Below are 19,804 nucleotides of genomic sequence, written 5' to 3'. Positions count from 1 at the left end.
GGTCTACTTGTTTTTAGCTTTTTAAGTAATTAAATATTGCAGGCAGCCAAACAACGATAAGAATGTGCCTTGTAAACATCATATCCAGCGGCACAATGAGTTTAACGTTTTAGGCTTTTAGCTCAATTGAGACAAAATAAATTAATTTTTTAAAAACTCAGTATCCAGCTCAATAACCGACTAATCTCAAGGACATTAGTTCTACCATCCACTAACGGAGGATCATTTGAAGTCAGAGTTTCACTCTATATGAATTGACCTAACATAGAAAATGAATTGACCTAACATAGAAAGTGACACCGGAAGGATTCGAGTCTAAAACCTTGAGAGAAGCACACTTCAAAGTCTGAAGCACAAAATTAATTAATTAACTCATAAATTGGCACCACCGATAGAAAGGAATTTTTATTGTTGGTAAACTAATGTATTCACATATAGGGACAAATCACCTAAAATAGTTGAAGTTCATTCAAGAACAAATCACCTAAAATAGCTGAAGTTCATTTAAGATATTAATGTACCTTTATGTCACACCGATACCGATAGAAATTAACACAACTGATAAAATTGTTAGATTGAACATCGTGACCACAACTCCTCCACTTGTGTGTCTCTAATGGCTATCTCTACCAACGGATAAAATGACTTTATCATCATAAACTTTAAATAATCTCATTAATTGCTTAACAATCTCAGCCATTTTTGCTGTTTGCTACATATTTGCAGCGAGTTCAGGTTCTCTCCATTTATTCTCCATTTGAAGAGAGATAGACACATTAAGAATTAGTGGGACCCATTAAAAGTGGGTCCCACTAATTTGTGGATCCCACTAATTTTTTCATGTGTCTATCTCTCTCTAAATGGAGAATAAATGGTGGGAACATGAACTCATTTGCAGCAAGTTATCCGAATACATTCTCAAACTGTGGTTCGTTGACAAGAGACTAACTCGACTAATTGTGGTTCGTCGACAAGAGAGATTATATGTTGGTGTGAAATTCTGAAATGATCTTGTTGCAAGACATTTTCTTGTTTTTTTTTTGTTTACAATGAGCTCGGAATCGAACCCGGGATCTATAAGATACTACACAAATCATAGTGGCTTAGATTTTCTTGGTTTTTACTGGTACTAAATAATAACTTTTCATCTTTATATTTAAGCGACAAAAGCAAAGTTGGCCAGAACAAAAACTAACATGGGAACATGGTTGCAAATTTGCCACTGGGCATGTTAACATTACTCAATTATATATGGGTTTCATTTCCTCTGTGATGGACAACATTTCCGGAAAAAACGACTAATGAATTTCAATTTATAGCAAAAACAAAAAGTACTGAAATAGTTTGTTGAGTGTTGGTAGTTCAATGATATAGCCCTTTATTTGCTATGGAGGTCCCAATAAAGAGTTCAAAAGATCAATCAGGTTTGATCTGTATATTAATTAAGCCGTGATCCTCCACAAAGTAAGCCCCTGTATTGTATATAGTATTAGGTAGTAGAAATCTTGCATTCAGTCTACCAAATGGCTCTTGTAGCGGTTGTGCAATGCATATGGATAAGAGACAACTGTTTTGGTTGTTGGTTTATAAAACTTGACTGTTGACACAAAGATTACTTTGCATACATTAGTTTTGTGATGAAGAAGTTTCAAGGGTGTGTCATGTCAAGGAAAGAGATCCACAGTATGGTACAGCTATGTTTCGGTTGAAGGAGAATGAGTTCGAGGTATGAGGGGTAAAGATTGGAATTGAGTTAATATTGGAGGTTGAAGATTTGAAGTTGTTTGTTGTCATATGGTTGTTATCTGAAACAGAGGGACAATCACGCATTGTCTAACTAGGTAAATTCTCATGCAACAAAGTCTCACAATAGTTTTTATCATAAACCATACATCACATAGATATATAATAGCTTAATTTAAACAAAATTATAGAAGCTGTATGTTTCTACTACTGTGTTTCTGAAAACAATTTCGGCTCTATGAATAACAATGGAAGTGACTAAACTTACTTTTGCACAAACTATTTGCTTATCAGTGTGTATACTCTCTCTTGCAGCAATGACACAATTATCAACTTGTTCTACAAAATCATATCCATAATCTTTATTAATTGCTAAATGAAAGAATTCAATTTTGAGGTAGCACAAGTATAAAACTTGGTTACACCGACATAAACGACCGGGTTTTAGAGTATAATACTATAAAATCTAACTTTAATCAAATTAATTCTAGAAAAATCAACCCAAACACGTTACTTCATCCATCAAGAGATATATCAAATCCATGCAGGAATTTAACTTGTCATTAATTGAGAACAAAATTTCAACAATAGTCATCATAAAAACAAAATGCCCGAAAAACAAAACAAGTAAATCAAAAACATTCTCAAATCGATGTCCACTAAACAGAATCTAAATAATAAACACCTTGAAGACGCTTATGTATTGGTAGCTCTAGTGTAAATCTGTTGACTAGCATGAGCAGATACCAATCTAATCAAACCTCTTGCCATTAGGTCCTTGATTGCACGACGTGCCAAAGATCCATTAATCTGAAAATACCACAAAATAACGACAAAAAATCACATTATATACATTATATAGTAAAATATGTTTTGTTTTATAAACGAATCGAAGCGACAAGCACTGCATATAAACCAATGTGATTTGAGATAAGAATGTACCCTGAGACGATCGGAGAGAACTGAAGGAGTGATGAGTTTGTACTTAGGAGCTTCAGTGAGAAGCTTATCATAGGTACCTTGATCAAACAACACCATGTTGTTAACCTTTTCCTTTTGCTTTCCCTTGCTCCACTTCTTCTTCTTTTGTTTTCCTCCTCCTGATTTCGCCGGCTTTGACGACGGTGGTGGAGCCTTCTCCTTCTTTGGTGCCTGTTAAACAGAAAATCGGAAAATGAAAGTTAATTTTAATACAATAATTACGACTCAGATCTAATGAATTTGACGGTGGAATTTGCGGTTGAGATCGGTGGTTACCATTAGGGTTTTGAATCGATGAGGTTGTAGCCGTCAGAGAAGAAGAAGATGAAGAAGAAGGGTTAGTTCTGAATTGCTGTGTGATGAAATATAGGGTTTCAGATTTGTTATGTTTGGATTAATATGGGCCTGGGTTTGACAAGCGTGATGATAAGCCCAACTAACTCGAATTAAATTACTCCATAGGGTGTGTGTTTACCACTAAAATTAAATTATTCAAAAAAAAAAAAATACACAATTTAAAAATAAAAATAAAGATATGAATATAATTTAAGAGTTTCTTTAAGGTTTCTAATCGAATTGAGGTAAAATGTAATTCGATATAAGCGAAGCGCGATTGAAGACAGGTTCGGGGTGTGTATCAAACTATCAAAGTCCTTATTACCTACCCCACACTCGTCTTTTAAAATCGAGAAAAACTCAAACCCAGTCAATTTGGATTTTTCCAATCAAAGTTGTGGTAGGGCGGGTAGGTGCATGCGAGTAAGGGTCGTATCGTCATATCTACTGTCGTTGAACACTTGCTTAAGAGGTTCAATAATCAATGGTCAGTTTGAATTGACTAATTTTTTACCTTATGCAAATAAATAAATTTTTATGTATTATACATAAGCTTGACAATGTAGTTTATAAAAAAAAAAAAAAAAAAAAAAACCAACTCATGAAAATTGAATTTTCATTAGTGACAATTTGTGAATTAATATAAAAACTTATTTATTTGCATAAGCTAATTTTCATAAGTTCAAAAATAAGTCAATCCAAACAGGCGCAAGTCTTTACCACTTGAATCAATTCAGTGTGAGAAGTTTTATTTTTAATATTTTAAATAACATAAATATGTGTTTTTGTCAGCAACAAAAAAAAACATAAATATGTGTTAAAATAAAATAGTATGACAGTTTTTTTTGTTTAAAGATAAGAGGAAGATGCGAATACTACTGAATTGAATCTTACGTGCATTGTTATGTCCTGGATCTGAATAGGGATGGCAATGGGCGCCCACGGGTGCGGGTTTGAGTGATACCAAACCCACACCCGAAATCAACACCCAAACCCAAACCCAAACCCAAATCTGTTCGGGTGGCAAAACCACACCCACGCCCACACCCATTGGGTTCGGGTTTTTTACACCCAAACCCAAACCCACAACACATTTTGTACTACTTTGCAAATTTAAGCAAAACAAGGTAAATTTAAGCAAAAACATTGGAATTTAAACATATTGTCAATCACTTAGCAAAAACATAGGTTTAAAATTACAAGGGAATTTAAAATTACAAAATAGTCTTTCAAGAAATTAAATTACAACTAAACCAAAATTAAGTTCTTCCAACTTTCAAGCAAAATTCAAACACAATTTTGGTTTGTGGTTTGTGAAAAACCTAATTTTACTTTTACACTTATATATATGTGGGGGTATTTAGATAATTTTAACATGTTTCGGGTGGGTGTATGGGTTTCGGGTGTGGGTTTGAGTGATACCAAACCCACACCCATATTTTCGGGTGTCACCCAAACCCAAACCCAAACCCAGTCAATTCGGGTTTCGCCCGTTGACTTGGGTTTGGGTTCGGGTGGGTCTCACGGGTTTGGGTTTTTCTGCCATCCCTAGATCTGAACGTGGGTGAATGCGTTCAACTTAACGGTATCGGCGTTGTCAATTAAGTTATGATTTATGAACTATGCGACAAAGTATTAATAAGTTTTTTTTAAAAAAATATTAATAAGTATTATTAGTATTAGTATTAGTATGTATGTATGTGCTTGAAAGAATTGTATGATGATGAAGTTATTTAGGGGTGTTTGTTTGTTGGTTGGATTAGACCGATTTAATCAATTTTGTTACACAAATTAACCAGAACACAAACAGTAATGCATGTTGTTCACATAATTCATTGAAGTAATACTACTGACATAACATCACCTATATAATGTCCTCATCTCCGCAAAGCACCCTTTCTAACCTTTATATTGTACTCATCTCCGCACAATTAAACTCTTACAATAAAAACACATGAAAGAAACAGGGACACACAATACATAATTGGCACCATAACATCACAAATTAGGTACATACTACGAATAAACAAACACATCCTTAAACTTATCACTCAATTCCAAAGTCAAATTTCATTTGTAAACCAACATTTTGGATGCGATGGATTGACGAAACTCTTCTCGACATAATTTTCATGTAACTTTACTATGGCCTTTGTTGATGCTCTCCAAGAACCAAAATGATTTTCATATTTTGGCACATCATCTCTTTCGAACTTCCATTGCGCATTAATCTTTGGTGGAATAAAAAACATCCTCTCCAAACTTATCGCTCTTTGCAAAATTATTTTCACTAACTCGAATTTAGAAGGAAAAAACTTGAAACTTCTCACCACTACAACTTTAAGTTGAGTAAATTTGTGATTGCATTTGTCAAGCAAGGGTTTTTGGTGCATTTCCCAATACATTCCAAGGTCGAATATATAATCATTTAGCTGCACAATTAATTTAAAGTCAGTTTCAAAACAAACACAAAAAAAAAAAACATAAATTACTCAAATTAATAGTTATTTTAAATTAGCTAATTAGTTGAGAATGAATTAGTAGTACCCACATCAATGAACAATTTCACCATAGATGGACAACTTTTGAGAAACATGGTTATATCATATGGATTGCAAAAACTCCATCCATCCATAAATATTTGAAGCTCTCTTAGATTCACTGGGCTTCTCGAAATACTCCATCACGCATCCTTGCAGAATTACAAGGTTTAATAATTTTTACATATTCATATAGGCAAGTCACTTGATGTCAGAACTGACCTCGAAATTAGATTAGACGGTCCGATGGGCCGGATATATAACATACTGTAATTTGGACAAAATTCAATTGTGAAACCAGATTGGTAAAGATGCAACTCAAGATCTTCTAGATCCTTTTGAGTGCATGTTTGTAACCAGCTCTTAAGCAAAACATCGATCCCAACGGGATTGATATGTAATTTAAACGTTTTAATTTGGTCACTTTCGTGCAAATTGAATAAATAGTCAACTTTTGAAGCCAAATTTTGTTGACCATATCGGACATATAAATTCCTACCAAACAACAAGTAGTGGCTATGACGCCATGATCTTTTGTACCTTGTAGACACAGTTGATGCAACAATTGCATTTTTTATCGATAAAATATTGAAAATTTTCTGAATGATATCGTTTGGAAGATTATCAAGTGAATCGATTATTGTTTTCATTTTTGCATGTAATTGGCTTTGGTTTTCAGAAGGATTGGATTTCAGCTGTGTACCGCTAAATTGAAAATGTGATGATTGAACAAGGTCAGGTCATCGAATTTTATAGAACGAGAAAATAAAATAAAAATAAAAAATTTATTAAATTAATAAGGATTTAATGCATTTAGACGTTGATAAAATATTAAAAAAATACAGAACAAATAATTGTAATTGACACTTAAAAATAATAAGGGACAATTATTTGTTGGTCAAAATTATAGTTTATTATGAAAATGATTTACGGGACAAATGTTTATCACTAATCAATAAGTTAGATTTATTAATTTTTTTTATCTTCTAAATAAAAATGAAAATAATTATGATATACTAATTATAATTTATTATAAAAACAAAATGTGGCAATAGATTTATTATAATATTTATTTTTTTTAGATTCAATGAATTATGATATACTAATTATAACTTATTATAAAAACATTCTTAAGAAAAATTATTATAAAAACAAAAATATGGTAATAGATTTATTATAATATTTATTTTTAAATTCATTGAATTCCTAATGTATCCGGTCTATAATATAGACCGGATATAATGTATCAGGTCTATAATATAGACAGGATACATTAGCAATTCAATGAATTTAAAAAATGAATATTTGTTTATAATCAAGGCCGGAGGAAATATTTCATGTCATTTAGAACATGCTAGAACTTATTTTTTTAGTTTCAAATGCTTCATTATATTACAAATAAATAAAATAAAGAATTGTACCGTGAGCTTAACTCAATTGGCAGAGATATTGCATTATATAAGCAGGAGATTGTGTTCGAACCTCGGTCATCCAACTTATCCACGAGACTACTTGAAAAAAATATGGTTAAATATGTTTTTTGTCCCTATAGATTTCCAGAATTTCATTTTTAATCCCTGGAGATTTTTTTCGCACTTTTTAGTCCCTGAATTTTTTCTCGTCAGTGTTTTTAGTCCCTACTTTTCATTGAACTCGTGCATATCATTCGAAATTTAAAGTTTTTTTCTGCGGTCATGTTTAGTACATTATATGAATCTTTCTTACAAAAATTTAAATTTTTTTAACAAGAGATGAATTAAATATGAATTTTTTAGTTTGTTGCACATAAAAATTCATAAAAAATCCATCTTATGTTAAAAAATTCTAAATTTTTATCGAAGATGTTCTAATAATATTATAAACATTAATACAAAAAACCATTCAAAAATGTGAAAGTATACAATAGTCTATTACTAAAATATTAAAAAATCGATTACCACCAAAGTTACTATTATATCCTTATTATTTTTAACCACGTTGCTAGTTTTATATACTTCATTGTAATTTAACCACAAAAATAGTATATAAAAAAAATATAGAAAGATGATATGCTTAAATATAGGAACAAAACATATTATAGATAAGAACAAAAACAGAACAATCTATACATAAAAATAGGAAAAAAAATAAAAAAAAAATTATAGAAAGTTTAGTAAAAAAAAAAAAAAGAAAAAAAAAAGAAGAAGCCGCATAAAAATAAAAATAGAAATATAGAAATAAAAAAAAATACTCTATAAAAAAACAGAAACATAAGTAATATTTTTCATAAAAAAATGAAACATAAACAATGTTTATTTTATAAATGAAACATAAACAATATTACTACAAAGTTTACTAAATTATCATAAATTTTCTTAATAAAATTTCTAATTTTTTATTAAAAATATACACGGACCATTATTTACTACTTAAGCATAAAAATTAAATAAAAAAATTTACAAGAAATAATTAACACAATAATTCCTCTTATATTTTAACACTATTATATAACAATTTTTTAAATATTTAATTTTAAATAAATTTTCTACATATACTGACAAACTTAAATATCGAATAAAAAACAACAGATCCGTCTGAATGCACAAGTTTTTAAATTAGTTTGATTAAAAGTAGGTAGTAAAAATACTAGCTGAAAAAACTTCAGCAACTAAAAGGTGCGAAAAAATTATTTAAGGACTAAAAACGAAATTATGAGAAACTACAATATAAAAAACATATTTACCAAAAAAAAAATAAAATAAAAATTAACTCATGTAGCAGTTGCTGGATTAGCGTGCAAAAGTAAGATGTTGTACGCTATGACACCCACAACGCATAAAGTGTTGTTTTTGTGGAACAGAATAAATTTACCCACAAAGAAAGAATATGGGAGAAAGAATATAACAGTAACACTTCTATTCTCTCTTCACAACAAATTCTAAGCCTAAACGAATCATGGAAGACAACAAGGGTAGAAAAGTTGTTGTTTCTGCTCTTCAGTTTTCTTGCACCGATGATGTTTCAACCAATGTTGCCACCGCCGAGAGGTTTTCTTCTTATACCACTTTTCTTGAAAATTCAATCTTTTCTTTGTTATAATCAAAACCCATATTTTCAATTTCATTAATTTTCGATTGTGAATCTTTGCAACCTAAATTATACTCTAAAATCATGAACTTGGTTATGAGGGTTATGTGAGTTTTTGACCTGCCCAGGTTCAAAGTTTTCATTTTTAGCTTTTGCATGATCTGAATATTGCTTATATTCAATAGAAACATGAACGTTAGAATATAATTGTTGTGGTAACTTAACTTCCATTATGCAAGAGTGTAGCTAAATGCCTAAATCAATGTTTGCAGCTTGGGAAATAACTTTTATGTTTGTGCAAATTTCTCTTAGTTTGGATTGATTTATTTGAGTTTATCTATGGACATAAGCACTTGTGAGATTGTTTCGGTGAGCTTATATAATAGTTTAAGGTTCCGTTTGGATTGACTTATATTTGAGCTTATGCAAAACAACTTATGCAAATAAATAAGCTTTTATGTATTATTATAAGTCTGTCAATGTAGTTTATGAAAAAACAGCTTATGAAGATACAATTTTTATCAGTGAGAATTTATGAAGTAACATAAAAGTTTTATTCATTTGCATAAGCTATTTTTCATATGCTCAAAAATAAGTCAATCCAAACAGACCCTAAGTTAATATGTAAGTACTTATATGATAAGTGTTTATGCTATAAGCACTTAATTGAGCGGTTTATCCAAAAAAATTCTTAGTCTTTGGTCTGCTCCCATGTTTTGATTCCCAAATCAAAATTACTGGTTCATGTATGTTGGTTTGTTGTCCTATTCATTATCTGAACTCGCTATGGATCATCAGTTAATGTTTCTATCTTGGATGTTCTTCATTGCCCACAACACTATTTTTGCTTCTAGTATTCTGCTCTTGTTCTTGATGCAAGAGCTTCATTCTGAGTTTCTTGGTAGACATTTTGTTTTGCAAGTTCTGTTTGTGTTTCTAACTAAAACTTTTTGAGCAGCATCTTTTATTTCCTAATTCTTGAAATACGAGACTATCTACAGATTAATCAATATAGGAAATAAAATGTATACAAATGTTTTATCATGCTTATGGCTCTTTATGGCTCTTTTATGCAGACTTGTTAGAGCTGCTCATAAGCAGGGTGCAAACATTGTTCTCATTCAGGTGTGCATATTAAAACCCTGGGTGCCCCTAGCCGTGTTTTTCCAACTTATTTCAGTGTTTTTGGATCATCGTAATGATGCATGACTAATTTCAGGAACTCTTTGAAGGTTATTACTTCTGTCAGGCACAAAGAGAGGATTTCATTCAAAGAGCTAAGCCTTATAAGGACCATCCTACAATTACGAGGTAAAAGAAGTGAAAATGCGGCTTCTGTTATTTGCTTCTCACTCGGTGCTTCCTTGCCAACCAGAGGACTTGAAACATTGTTGTGGTGCTGTTTTAGGGACAGAAGAACAATAGATATTGATTTTTGTCTTTTTTGTGCATTATTTTGTAGTGAATCTTCTTGTTTCAATGTGCATAATGTAGGATGCAGAAACTTGCAAAAGAATTGGGTGTAGTCATACCAGTTAGCTTCTTTGAGGAGGCAAACAATGCACATTATAATTCAATAGCCATCGTTGATGCTGATGGAACAGATCTTGGAATTTATAGAAAATCTCATATTCCAGATGGACCAGGTACGCAATATATTGTGGTTATTTATGTGTCATTTACTATGTGTACATCATAACTAATTATATTATCTCCCCTACAGGTTATGAGGAAAAGTTCTATTTTAATCCGGGCGACACTGGATTTAAGGTGGGTGTTGAGAATTGAGATAGCCTTAATTGATCGTTACTGCTTTGAATGACGTCTGCTTTTTATAATTTTTTTATGATCGGTGAACATTGTATAACATTGAAACTTTTTCCAAACAGGTTTTCGAGACAAAATATGCAAAAATTGGAGTCGGTAAGAACTTTTGTTGCCATTCTATTATTTTTCCTTATGACTTTGTTTGGATAAACAATTCAGTTAAGTGCTTATTAGTATAAGTAGCAGTGTTGTCAAATATCAACCATGGTGGATATCGGTGGCGGGTTTTTGGCTTTCCGCCATGGCCAATTTTGCGAAGGATGGCGGTGCCACATGTCGGCCAGTATGGTCAGTTTATCAAATAGGAGTCGAAAAATTTGATGGCGGCGCCCATATGCCATTGACAACACAAGCACTTATTATAAGTGCTTAAGTATAAGTTATTTCTGTATCAATAGATTAAATAAAGTCAATCTTTTTTCATTAAAGCGGTAAGCTGTTTTCACAAGTCATCATGGAGAATTTGTGGAAAGATAAAAACAACTTATGGACATTTCATAAGCTGTTTCTATAAGCTCTCCCAAACAGTCTCACATGCATTTATGTCAGTCGGTAAATTTGAATAAGTCAATCCAAACGAGCACTATATCTACAAAGTATATGTCAAAGTCAAACCATTATTTAGAGTGAATATATCGATGTTTCTAAGACAGAAAAAATCATGACTCTAAAAACCATGTTTCCCAATTTTGACTTCCGCTTTGTTATAGCATCAAAACACGTGTTTCTGCTAGTTAGGAAGCTGTGCTGAAAGAAGGGAGGATTGAAGTTACCAATCATTTTGTAAAAAAAACTAATTATTCAATTTTCATGTCAGCTATTTGCTGGGATCAGTGGTTTCCGGAGGCAGCCCGAGCAATGGTGCTTCAAGGTGCTGAGATTTTATTTTATCCAACTGCTATTGGATCTGAACCTCACGATCACAGCATCGACTCTCGTGACCATTGGAAACGAGTAATGCAAGGACATGCTGGGGCCAATCTGGTAGGTTTTGAATACTAGCTACCGAGCCTCATATAATCTAAAGATTCTTAAAAGTTCTTAACCACTTGCATAAGCATGAATGCTTAAACTTTCGGACATATCTGATAAATTTAATTTTCGGAAATGCAGGTACCTCTTGTGGCTTCAAATAGGATAGGGAATGAGATAATTGAGACTGAGCATGGAAAAAGTGAGATAAAGTTTTACGGAAACTCCTTCATAGCAGGTAATTTGACTGAACCGATCCTTTCCAGAATGGAAACAAATGATGCTCCTGAACCGACACTTTTTCAACATTTATTCATATCAACTTATTTTCCATTTTAATTGATTATTCCCCTTCATTTCCTCATGCCCTTGAAAAGATTCAGCTGCAGCGTAACTTATCTTTCCTTTTTTCAACAACCAGGGCCTACTGGAGAAATTGTTTCAATTGCTGATGATAAAGAGGAAGCAGTTCTTATTGCTGAATTTGATTTGGACAAAATCAAATCCACAAGACATTGTTGGGGGGTATTCCGTGATCGGCGTCCAGATCTATATAAGGTGCTTTTAACATTAGACGGCAAAAATCCTGTTCGTTGATATATAAACATTTTACTTTCTCACTGTCATATAATTATGCCTGGGATGGTTTAAGCCTTTTCAAACTTCCAGAGCATTTGTCACCTTTCAAGAAGGCAAGAACATGGGAAAACACAAAACACCATCTGCAAATTTTGTGTAATTTAATAAATATGCACATTAAAGATCAATGATCAAACTATTTTGATGTTTTTGTAGTACCATTTATACACATTCCTTGCTCTTATTTTGGTTCTTCCTTTTCTCATGTAGCATCCTTTTCGCAATCTTATTGCGCTCTTATTTTGGTGCTTCCTTTTCTCATGTAGCATCCTTTTCGCAATCTTATTGCTCGATTCTGGTTTATTTCTAGACTAGTTTGTCCTAGTTTCCATTGGTTTTTTATATTCTTGTTTTCTGAAGAAAAGATAAAGTGCTTTGCGAGTTGCATGACTCGATGTCAATGCGGACTTAAATTCAATTCTCACTATTGAATAAAGTGTGTTTGATTTAAACACTTTCATGTATGATCTCACTGTTTGATTATTATTTATTATATTTTAAAATTTTAGCCAATGATGAATTTTGAGATTATCTTAATGGATGTTTATAAAACTATTAAGATATCTAAATTTCATGACAAATAAATCACAAGAAACTTGGTTGAAAATTGAAACTAATAGTTCTTATAGCTTGATTGGTATGAACCTGCAATGCCAATACCCCTTTTTTTTTTTCTGTATTTAGTATGTGAGTGTTTCGCCGCTAGACTTTTTAAAACAAAATTAAAGAATGTGTACATAGGACTTATAAGCTCAAACTGTTACACATAAGAAAAGTGTGTTCTTGTCTCTTACCTTTATCATATGTCTCATGTGAACTTTCACATGCTCATCTCTTAAAAATGAAATGAAACAGAATCATGGGTTCATATGCCTTCAACAATACTCATTTGCAAGGGATAATAAGTGTTCCACTGAACAAGATTGTGCATTATATAAAACATTGTAATCTTCTCTTTAGTGGACAAATATTGGAAGACAGAAAACAAAAACTTATGAACCTATAAACAGAGAAGAGTAAAATTAAAGGCAACATATATAAAAAAGAGTGCTTATCAAGTTATTTTAGTCTTATTTTTGTAACTCCATTAGGAAGAAAATATCTTGATTATTTAATTTTTGTCTTTCTTTAATTGAGTAATTAGTGACTTGGTCATCAAGCAATCTCTTTTTCTTCATTTGCATGATGTGTCACACAATCTTCATCTTCTTTTTCCATGTCTTCTCCTTCATCATCTATGTTTTCTATATCCTCCTCTTCTTCTTCTTCCACATCTTCTAGGAACTCATCATCAGGAGGGTGAACAAACTGCAGCTTGAGCCTTCCATCCTCTCTATAAGCACGCAAAAACTCCTGTGTCGGTATCCTTACCTCTTCGAGAACAAATCTTCCATCATCCCTATAAGACCTGAAATAAACCCAAGGCTTCCCTGTCCTCCCTATTCTTGAAATGGGAGGAGGGTACTCATTAACCCTTGACCTCCTACATTCTCCATAAGAATGATTTCTTGAAGATAAATGTTGTTCGTCATGTATCTCGTTTTGATCAATTTCCCAATATTCGTTCCTTCCACTCTTCGAGTCCTCAACATCATCCGAACTTTCAAAACCAAGACCCTCCGTGCAAAGATGTAGGCTTTCAGAATTCAACCATGAAAAGCTGTCACTGCTTTTGTGCTTGTTGGTAGTATGGCTTGTTGTTGGAGTGATTGAAAAAGAAGCTGAAGATGGAGTTTGACTTGTATCAGAAGACTCAGAATCTTTGTTCTGGTTTAGATATGTGTTGTTTATCACTGTTGACGATGGTGAAATAGAAACATGGGAAGATGGTGATGATGATTCATTGAAATGAAGTTCACCAAATATCTCAGTACAGGAAGAAGACTCTATGGATTTTACTGGTTTAATTTTGTTAAATGAAAGGGACTCAAGCAGTGTTGGTTTTTCTGGTAATAGGCTATCAAAGATGTGTTGCAGGCTTTCACAGGTTGTCATGGCTTTGCTTGCTAGTAAGACAGTGTTCTACACATGAAAAATTTGATGTGTTGAAAAAAACCAAGAGGAAGATACTATTATATATGTAGTAAGAGGGTCTGATTTTTTGTATCTTGATTTTTTGTGGCTTATAAATGAGTGGCCATGCTATGCTTGACTGGGATTTGGGGGCCATACTCATAAAAGTCATTAGTAACTAGACCAGATTCCTAGAAGTCAGGACAATCTCACATTCATGCACTCACACGATCACACGATCTCTGCTATTTGATCTTAATCAAACGATTCATATTCCAACTTTGCAAAACTAATCCAAAAGTAATTTCAAAATAAGGCTTGTTCGATCAATATCAGATGGTCTTGATCTGCAACAACGTGATTGTGTGACCGCACCCATCTATTTCCATAGTAACCGAATTTAACTCCTTTAACTCTTATCTCATCCCGATTGAGTAACCGAATCCTCTACTAGTGAGAGTTATCTTAATTTACTATAATATCTAAGATAGACTTTTTGCAGGTTAGCTCACCTATATTAAAAGGGCATGCAAGCTGAAAGTTGTTGCCCTTATTCCACGTTCAAGGTAAATGACTTTGTTGACATGGTATTTTTCTATAAGAAAGATTTGTTCTTGTGTGTAATAACTAATTGCATCAGACAAAAAAATCTTACTATCTTCTACCTAAATACATAAAAGAAAGGTACAATAATCATGAGCATACTTGTACAGATGGCTGTCCAATTACAATTTCCCTTTGAGGAAGGACATTAAGGGACAGGACCACAACTTTTTTGGTATGTGATGTACAAATTTTAAGCAATGATGTGATCTTGTCATGGTGCTGTCCAGAGTACACGGATGTTGAAAGGAAAAAACTATTTTGTACATGTATAGATATGAATTCGGATTGCAACGCGTGCAGAATATCGGTAGCAGTAGATTAAAATCGAACGGTCTAGATTTCAAACTTGGTATTTTAAAAAAATAAATAAACTAAAATTCGCATTGAAATGTAGACCGTCCGATTTTGATGTAACTGCTACCAATGTGTTGAATGCGGACAATTCGAACTCTATAGATATAGCCACACCATTCTCTTCTCTCCAATGATTAGTCATAATCACACGTTTAATTAACCACTTCCACTTGTAGTTGTCCAAGTGGCTCCACAAGATTCAATACTGCATGCAACATGGCATGTATACTTTGTCTGTGAAAATATGGTACCACAGTATCAAGTTCGTATATTGGTAAAAAAAAAAGTTAGATCATGCATTTTTTTAGGATCATATTAGGCCATCAACTATCACAGAATAATATAAGGGTCCTTGAGAGTTGAGATGAATCTCTATTATTCAGTCTACATTTTCTACACTTTGTTTTATAGGTAACTGACAATGGACTAGTGGATTTGTTTACTTACAGTTTATTTGATCTTATTTTATGATAAACACTTGTGTAAATATTTAGAAGTTATGTAAATAGCTTATACATGTTCATAAGTTGTTTTTCAATTAGTGTTTAACGCGCTCTAAGTATAGCACTTGTCTTTGAGATTAAATTTAGAATCAATATCAATTTGATGTTACTAAAAGCAAAAGATATTCTGCTTTATGCATTAAGATAAGGATTCAAAATAGAATTGCCACAAACCATGAACTAAGGCATGAATGCTTTTAGTTCTACCACTTCCACTTATGATTTTATCATCATGTCTTGGAAAAAAGCAGGAAGAATATTCGATTCAATCGAATGATCGATAACATTTTCGGTCCATTCTAGGAAGATGGTTGGTCCTCACTTATCCTAATATAGAAAACAAATGGCTCATATTGGGGTGTTTTGATTAGAGAGTGTATCTTTCAACATTTTATCTGGCAACAAATTTTCATAGTTGTGTGGTTTTCCATCCTTCTGATATCTACCACCTCCATCAGTAGGTCTACTTTTGTGGACCTTGATGCCTCCAAAATCAATCATACAATATTTTTTATTTCATTAAAGTTTGTAATGTCTTAATTTCACTATCATGGTCCATGAAGAAAAGGTGCCACTCAAAATTATACACCTAGCATCTATGAACCACGGACACTCCTCAGATTAGCCGTGTCCCAGTGTCGGACACCGACACTTATGATTACAACACTAAATTATGTCACTTTCTCAAATTATCGACGTGTCAGTGTCCGTGTCATGTCCGGTATCCATGTTTGTGTATGTGCTTCATAAGCCCAGCATATCATATTACCTTATCTTAGCTATGTAAGAACATGCCAAACTTACTAGTGACAGATGAATATGTGATTAAGGAATAATTATGAAGGAGGGAATGAGATTTCATTACAATGTTAGTGTGATCATAAAAGTGCTATTGTTGAAAAACAGATAAGTTAAACAAGCATAGGAAATATAGAAAACATACTGGAATGAATCAATTCGCAAACTTTCCTTAGAATTTTTCAATCTCAGACATTAGACAAACTTACAAAGGCACAAAGTGAAATAATCAAGTTTTACAATTCTGTGCTTTCTTCAGCGCCAAGCTTCGACTCGGTCGGATCTTGTATCTGTGTTACTCAAAGTCCTCATTCCCTTTTTCTCGACCGATGCTTTTCCATTGATCGCAGGTTGTTGGCTTCTTGTCTTTTTAGACCCTTTTCTAGCATTTGAACTACTTGATTGACTAGACTTGTTATTCTTCCCCATGTTTCTTTTCGGTGGAAACTCACAATACAAATCCTCATTCGAAATTTGATTCTCAGAAGTGCTTATCAAACTGGCAGATTCTTCTCCAGTTGAGGAATTTTTTTCGAGTGATTCAGGTGAATATTCTAAGACAGATTTTTCTGAAACAAAATTTTCCTGAGCCTCTTCATATTCTGCTGCTGCTGCTGATGCAGTATCTTCTTTCTGACACGACTCGAAAAGTCTACGGTGTCCATTCTCATCAGAAGGTTCAAAATTCAATCTAGGATTCAATTCAACCACTGAATCCTTTCTTTCTCGTAGCGTCCTTAATATAAGTGTCTTCAAAAAGTTCATCACTTGAACTGCGTACATCAACGCAGTTAATGGATCGGCCATCTGCAATCATAAAAGCCAAATACTGTCATTAACTTGAACCTCAAGGTAACAAGTACTATAAAAAAACCTCAATTAATTGGAACAGACCCGAGTCATGTTTGGTGCGAAAACCATGGCAATGTTGCGTGCATTCATCTTATTAAGATGTTCGTATTGGACTACATCTGCCATTAGATTGATGGCCCAGTCCAAGAGCGCGGCTTCAGTATGAGGTAGATGCCTCACTAGTACAATACTGTCTTCCTCAGTTTGGCATTGCATTACCTGCTCTTGTGATAATGAATCCAGAACGGCGGTCGGAAGTTCCCTAAACCAAGCCTTGAAAGGTACAAGAATATCAAACTAAATTATCATAACATATATAGTATAAAAGCATCAATATGAACAAGAAAATTATAGAATTGTTTAGCCAAATTAACGATGAAAATGCATGGTGATAATGCAATTCTTGTCGAATACGCATGACATTAGGATCATAAGACTTCTGTTTTAAGCAAGATCACAAGACTTTACATATGATATTGTAATACCCTCTATTCGTAACTATAGGGTTCAAACCCTGGTGAAGGAGAAAATATTAACATAACGACTAACATATATTAACACTTGTCAATAAAAATGTCCCTTCGTAACGACATAATATATCAAATTCCTGAGTTACCTTCCCAAATATTGCATGGCAATAACATATATTAGCCAATGTGTCTAGAAAATGATGTTTTGTCTGTCTCATTTATTAGACGAAGACATATAACTGTTTGAAATTGGTAATTTCTTTATCCAATCAATAAATTCTCTGCATGCATGATTGTACTTTTAGTCAGATCTATAATAAAATGATTTTTTTTAACAGTTTTAGATTCTTTTAAAAAAAGTAAAAAAAAAAAAAAAAAAAACTGCAAGCAAAACTATTCATCATTCAAATCACAAAAGAGATTTATTTTTTGCAATATCACCATTCAGATCAATTCATAAACAAACATTAACAAATACATCAACATGAACAGATGAATTAAATGCAATCATTTAGCAATTTTATACCTTAATTAGTCCTGCTAAACAATGTACATCAATGTCTTCAGGAACCAATCCTAAGTTCAATTGGTCCCTAACATGTTCCTCTTGACTATTGTCTGCATTAATTCTGAAAATCCCTTCAACCTACATGTACAAATTCAACTTTAAAACTAAGCGATACGCTTGAACTAGTCGTTTGTAAATTGAAAAAGTGCTTATAGCATAAGCGCTTATTATATAAGTGATTAACCTGCAACCCTCCTTGAACATACAGATGCCTTTGCATTAACAACAGAATTGTTGGCACACTGTTCCCTCTTGAATCATAAGATAACTGCATGGATTCTGTTGAAACTCCAAAAACAGTTGCACTACATGTGAAAATCAAACAAAAAAAGAGAAAAAATGTAAAACAAAAAACACATATTAGATCAATGAAAAAGATTCAATCACAAATTAAATTAAAGGTTGCATCCAAATAAAGTTAGCTTATATTTATCTTAGCATAGTTCAAATTTCAAAACTAATTTTATCTTGAAATTAATCAAAACTAATAATTCATTTAGTAATGTAATATTGTCAAATAATTCAATCCAAATTATGACATATAAATGGTAAAGAAGATCATAAATTCTTAGCAATGAATTATATACACTACTATAAAAAAATTGAATAATTAATAGAAATAAGAGATGAAAAAAAAATGAAACTGGTCTCCAATTTTGACGTCTCTCGCATTTGACACAAAATTAGAGACAAATTTCATTTTTATTTTTTTTCTTTCTATCTCGAATTCGTATTATACATACCTAGCACTAGGTGGCCTTCTGGGAAAATCGGGTTCGAACTCATCAGGCAAACCCAAGAAACCATTGAACCTATCAAAAGTAACGTGCGCAACATGGCGCACGTTAGTCGGAGAGCTAATGTCCATATTACAAAGTTCCTTGTTGCCACTATTCTTGAAAGGAAATAATGATTTTCTAAAAAGAGTAACTAAAAGTTCAAAAAGTGGAAAATGAGGTTGTGAAGGAGGTTGAAAAATGGCATGACAAGAGAAAGAAGAAAGAGGAGAAGAAGTTGAAGAAGTTGAAGATGATGTTGTTGGTGATGATGAAGTAAAATGAGGTGGAGAGTGGAGAACTTGTGTCATGGTTGGCAATGAAAGAAGCGTTTAGTTAGTTACTTGTAATATAAAAAATAAAAGGAAAGTATAGACTATAGTTTAATAAGAGATTTTTTCTTAATTAAGAAAGTGGTATGATGTAAGATATTGTGATTTAATTTTAAGAAATGAGAAATATAGTAAGAGTTGGGATTGAAGATTGTGTTGAGGTGGAGTTGGAATGAAGAAAAGTGTGGGACGTGAGAATCATTAAGTTAGTTTTTTAAGGTATTGATTGGTTGCTTGCGTGTTTTGGAGAGTTGAATAATAAGTAAATATAATGAAGAAGATTGTTGTGTTGTGTGTTAGATATAGTGGAGAGAGAGAGAGAGAGAAAGAAACAAAGAATGACACCTACAAAACATAAGATAGGGAAACAAAAGAAAGAGTAGAACTAAAGACAGAAAGACCATGAACGTGGTGTTGGTTATTTTTGT

At 32.7% G+C, this 19,804-nt stretch overlaps 4 protein-coding genes across 4 annotated transcripts; 1 reads left to right on the top strand and 3 right to left on the bottom strand.

Moving 5' to 3' along the window:
- Nucleotides 1-2,273: 2,273 nt before the first annotated feature.
- On the bottom strand, nt 2,274-3,143 carry LOC123897695 (40S ribosomal protein S25-2-like). The gene is made up of 3 exons (XM_045948431.1): nt 3,001-3,143; nt 2,686-2,895; nt 2,274-2,553 (listed from the first exon to the last, which is right to left on the bottom strand). Exons 1-3 carry the CDS (start codon nt 3,001-3,003, stop codon nt 2,440-2,442), a joined length of 327 nt encoding a protein of 108 aa, XP_045804387.1. The 5' UTR covers nt 3,004-3,143; the 3' UTR covers nt 2,274-2,439.
- A 5,255-nt stretch (nt 3,144-8,398) lies between these two features.
- LOC123897345 (N-carbamoylputrescine amidase) lies at nt 8,399-12,265 on the top strand. The gene is made up of 9 exons (XM_045947946.1): nt 8,399-8,626; nt 9,743-9,791; nt 9,886-9,977; nt 10,161-10,312; nt 10,390-10,436; nt 10,556-10,589; nt 11,311-11,477; nt 11,607-11,703; nt 11,887-12,265. Exons 1-9 carry the CDS (start codon nt 8,535-8,537, stop codon nt 12,060-12,062), a joined length of 906 nt encoding a protein of 301 aa, XP_045803902.1. The 5' UTR covers nt 8,399-8,534; the 3' UTR covers nt 12,063-12,265.
- Nucleotides 12,266-12,992: 727 nt separating this feature from the next.
- LOC123897346 (protein FANTASTIC FOUR 3-like) lies at nt 12,993-14,387 on the bottom strand. Its single transcript, XM_045947947.1, has one exon. The coding sequence runs from the start codon at nt 14,097-14,099 to the stop codon at nt 13,260-13,262; it is 840 nt and encodes a 279-aa protein (XP_045803903.1). The 5' UTR covers nt 14,100-14,387; the 3' UTR covers nt 12,993-13,259.
- A 2,136-nt stretch (nt 14,388-16,523) lies between these two features.
- LOC123897344 (rho GTPase-activating protein 5-like) lies at nt 16,524-19,804 on the bottom strand. The gene is made up of 5 exons (XM_045947945.1): nt 19,012-19,804; nt 18,453-18,573; nt 18,227-18,346; nt 17,273-17,503; nt 16,524-17,185 (listed from the first exon to the last, which is right to left on the bottom strand). Exons 1-5 carry the CDS (start codon nt 19,353-19,355, stop codon nt 16,634-16,636), a joined length of 1,368 nt encoding a protein of 455 aa, XP_045803901.1. The 5' UTR covers nt 19,356-19,804; the 3' UTR covers nt 16,524-16,633.

The sequence above is a fragment of the Trifolium pratense genome, linkage group LG7, assembly GCF_020283565.1.
Source record: "Trifolium pratense cultivar HEN17-A07 linkage group LG7, ARS_RC_1.1, whole genome shotgun sequence".
NCBI classification, from domain to species: Eukaryota; Viridiplantae; Streptophyta; class Magnoliopsida; order Fabales; family Fabaceae; genus Trifolium; species Trifolium pratense.
The sequence above is the reverse complement of the archived record's forward strand: the minus strand, read 5'-3'. Positions and strand labels throughout refer to the sequence as shown.

Bases quoted from the DNA above. Each gene is read 5' to 3' on its own strand.
- LOC123897695 (XM_045948431.1), bottom strand. The intron at 2,554-2,685 runs GTACATTCTTAT...TGGTATTTTCAG, and splicing joins TTCTCTCCGATCGTCTCAGG to ATTAATGGATCTTTGGCACG.
- LOC123897345 (XM_045947946.1), top strand. From the start codon at position 8,535: ATGGAAGACAACAAGGGTAGAAAAGTTGTTGTTTCTGCTCTTCAGTTT. The intron at 10,590-11,310 runs GTAAGAACTTTT...TTTTCATGTCAG, and splicing joins ATATGCAAAAATTGGAGTCG to CTATTTGCTGGGATCAGTGG. The intron at 11,478-11,606 runs GTAGGTTTTGAA...TCGGAAATGCAG, and splicing joins GACATGCTGGGGCCAATCTG to GTACCTCTTGTGGCTTCAAA.
- LOC123897346 (XM_045947947.1), bottom strand. From the start codon at position 14,099: ATGACAACCTGTGAAAGCCTGCAACACATCTTTGATAGCCTATTACCA.
- LOC123897344 (XM_045947945.1), bottom strand. From the start codon at position 19,355: ATGACACAAGTTCTCCACTCTCCACCTCATTTTACTTCATCATCACCA. The intron at 18,574-19,011 runs GTATGTATAATA...TTTCACATGTAG, and splicing joins AGAAGGCCACCTAGTGCTAG to TGCAACTGTTTTTGGAGTTT. The intron at 17,504-18,226 runs GTATAAAATTGC...GTACCTTTCAAG, and splicing joins GTTTAGCAGGACTAATTAAG to GCTTGGTTTAGGGAACTTCC.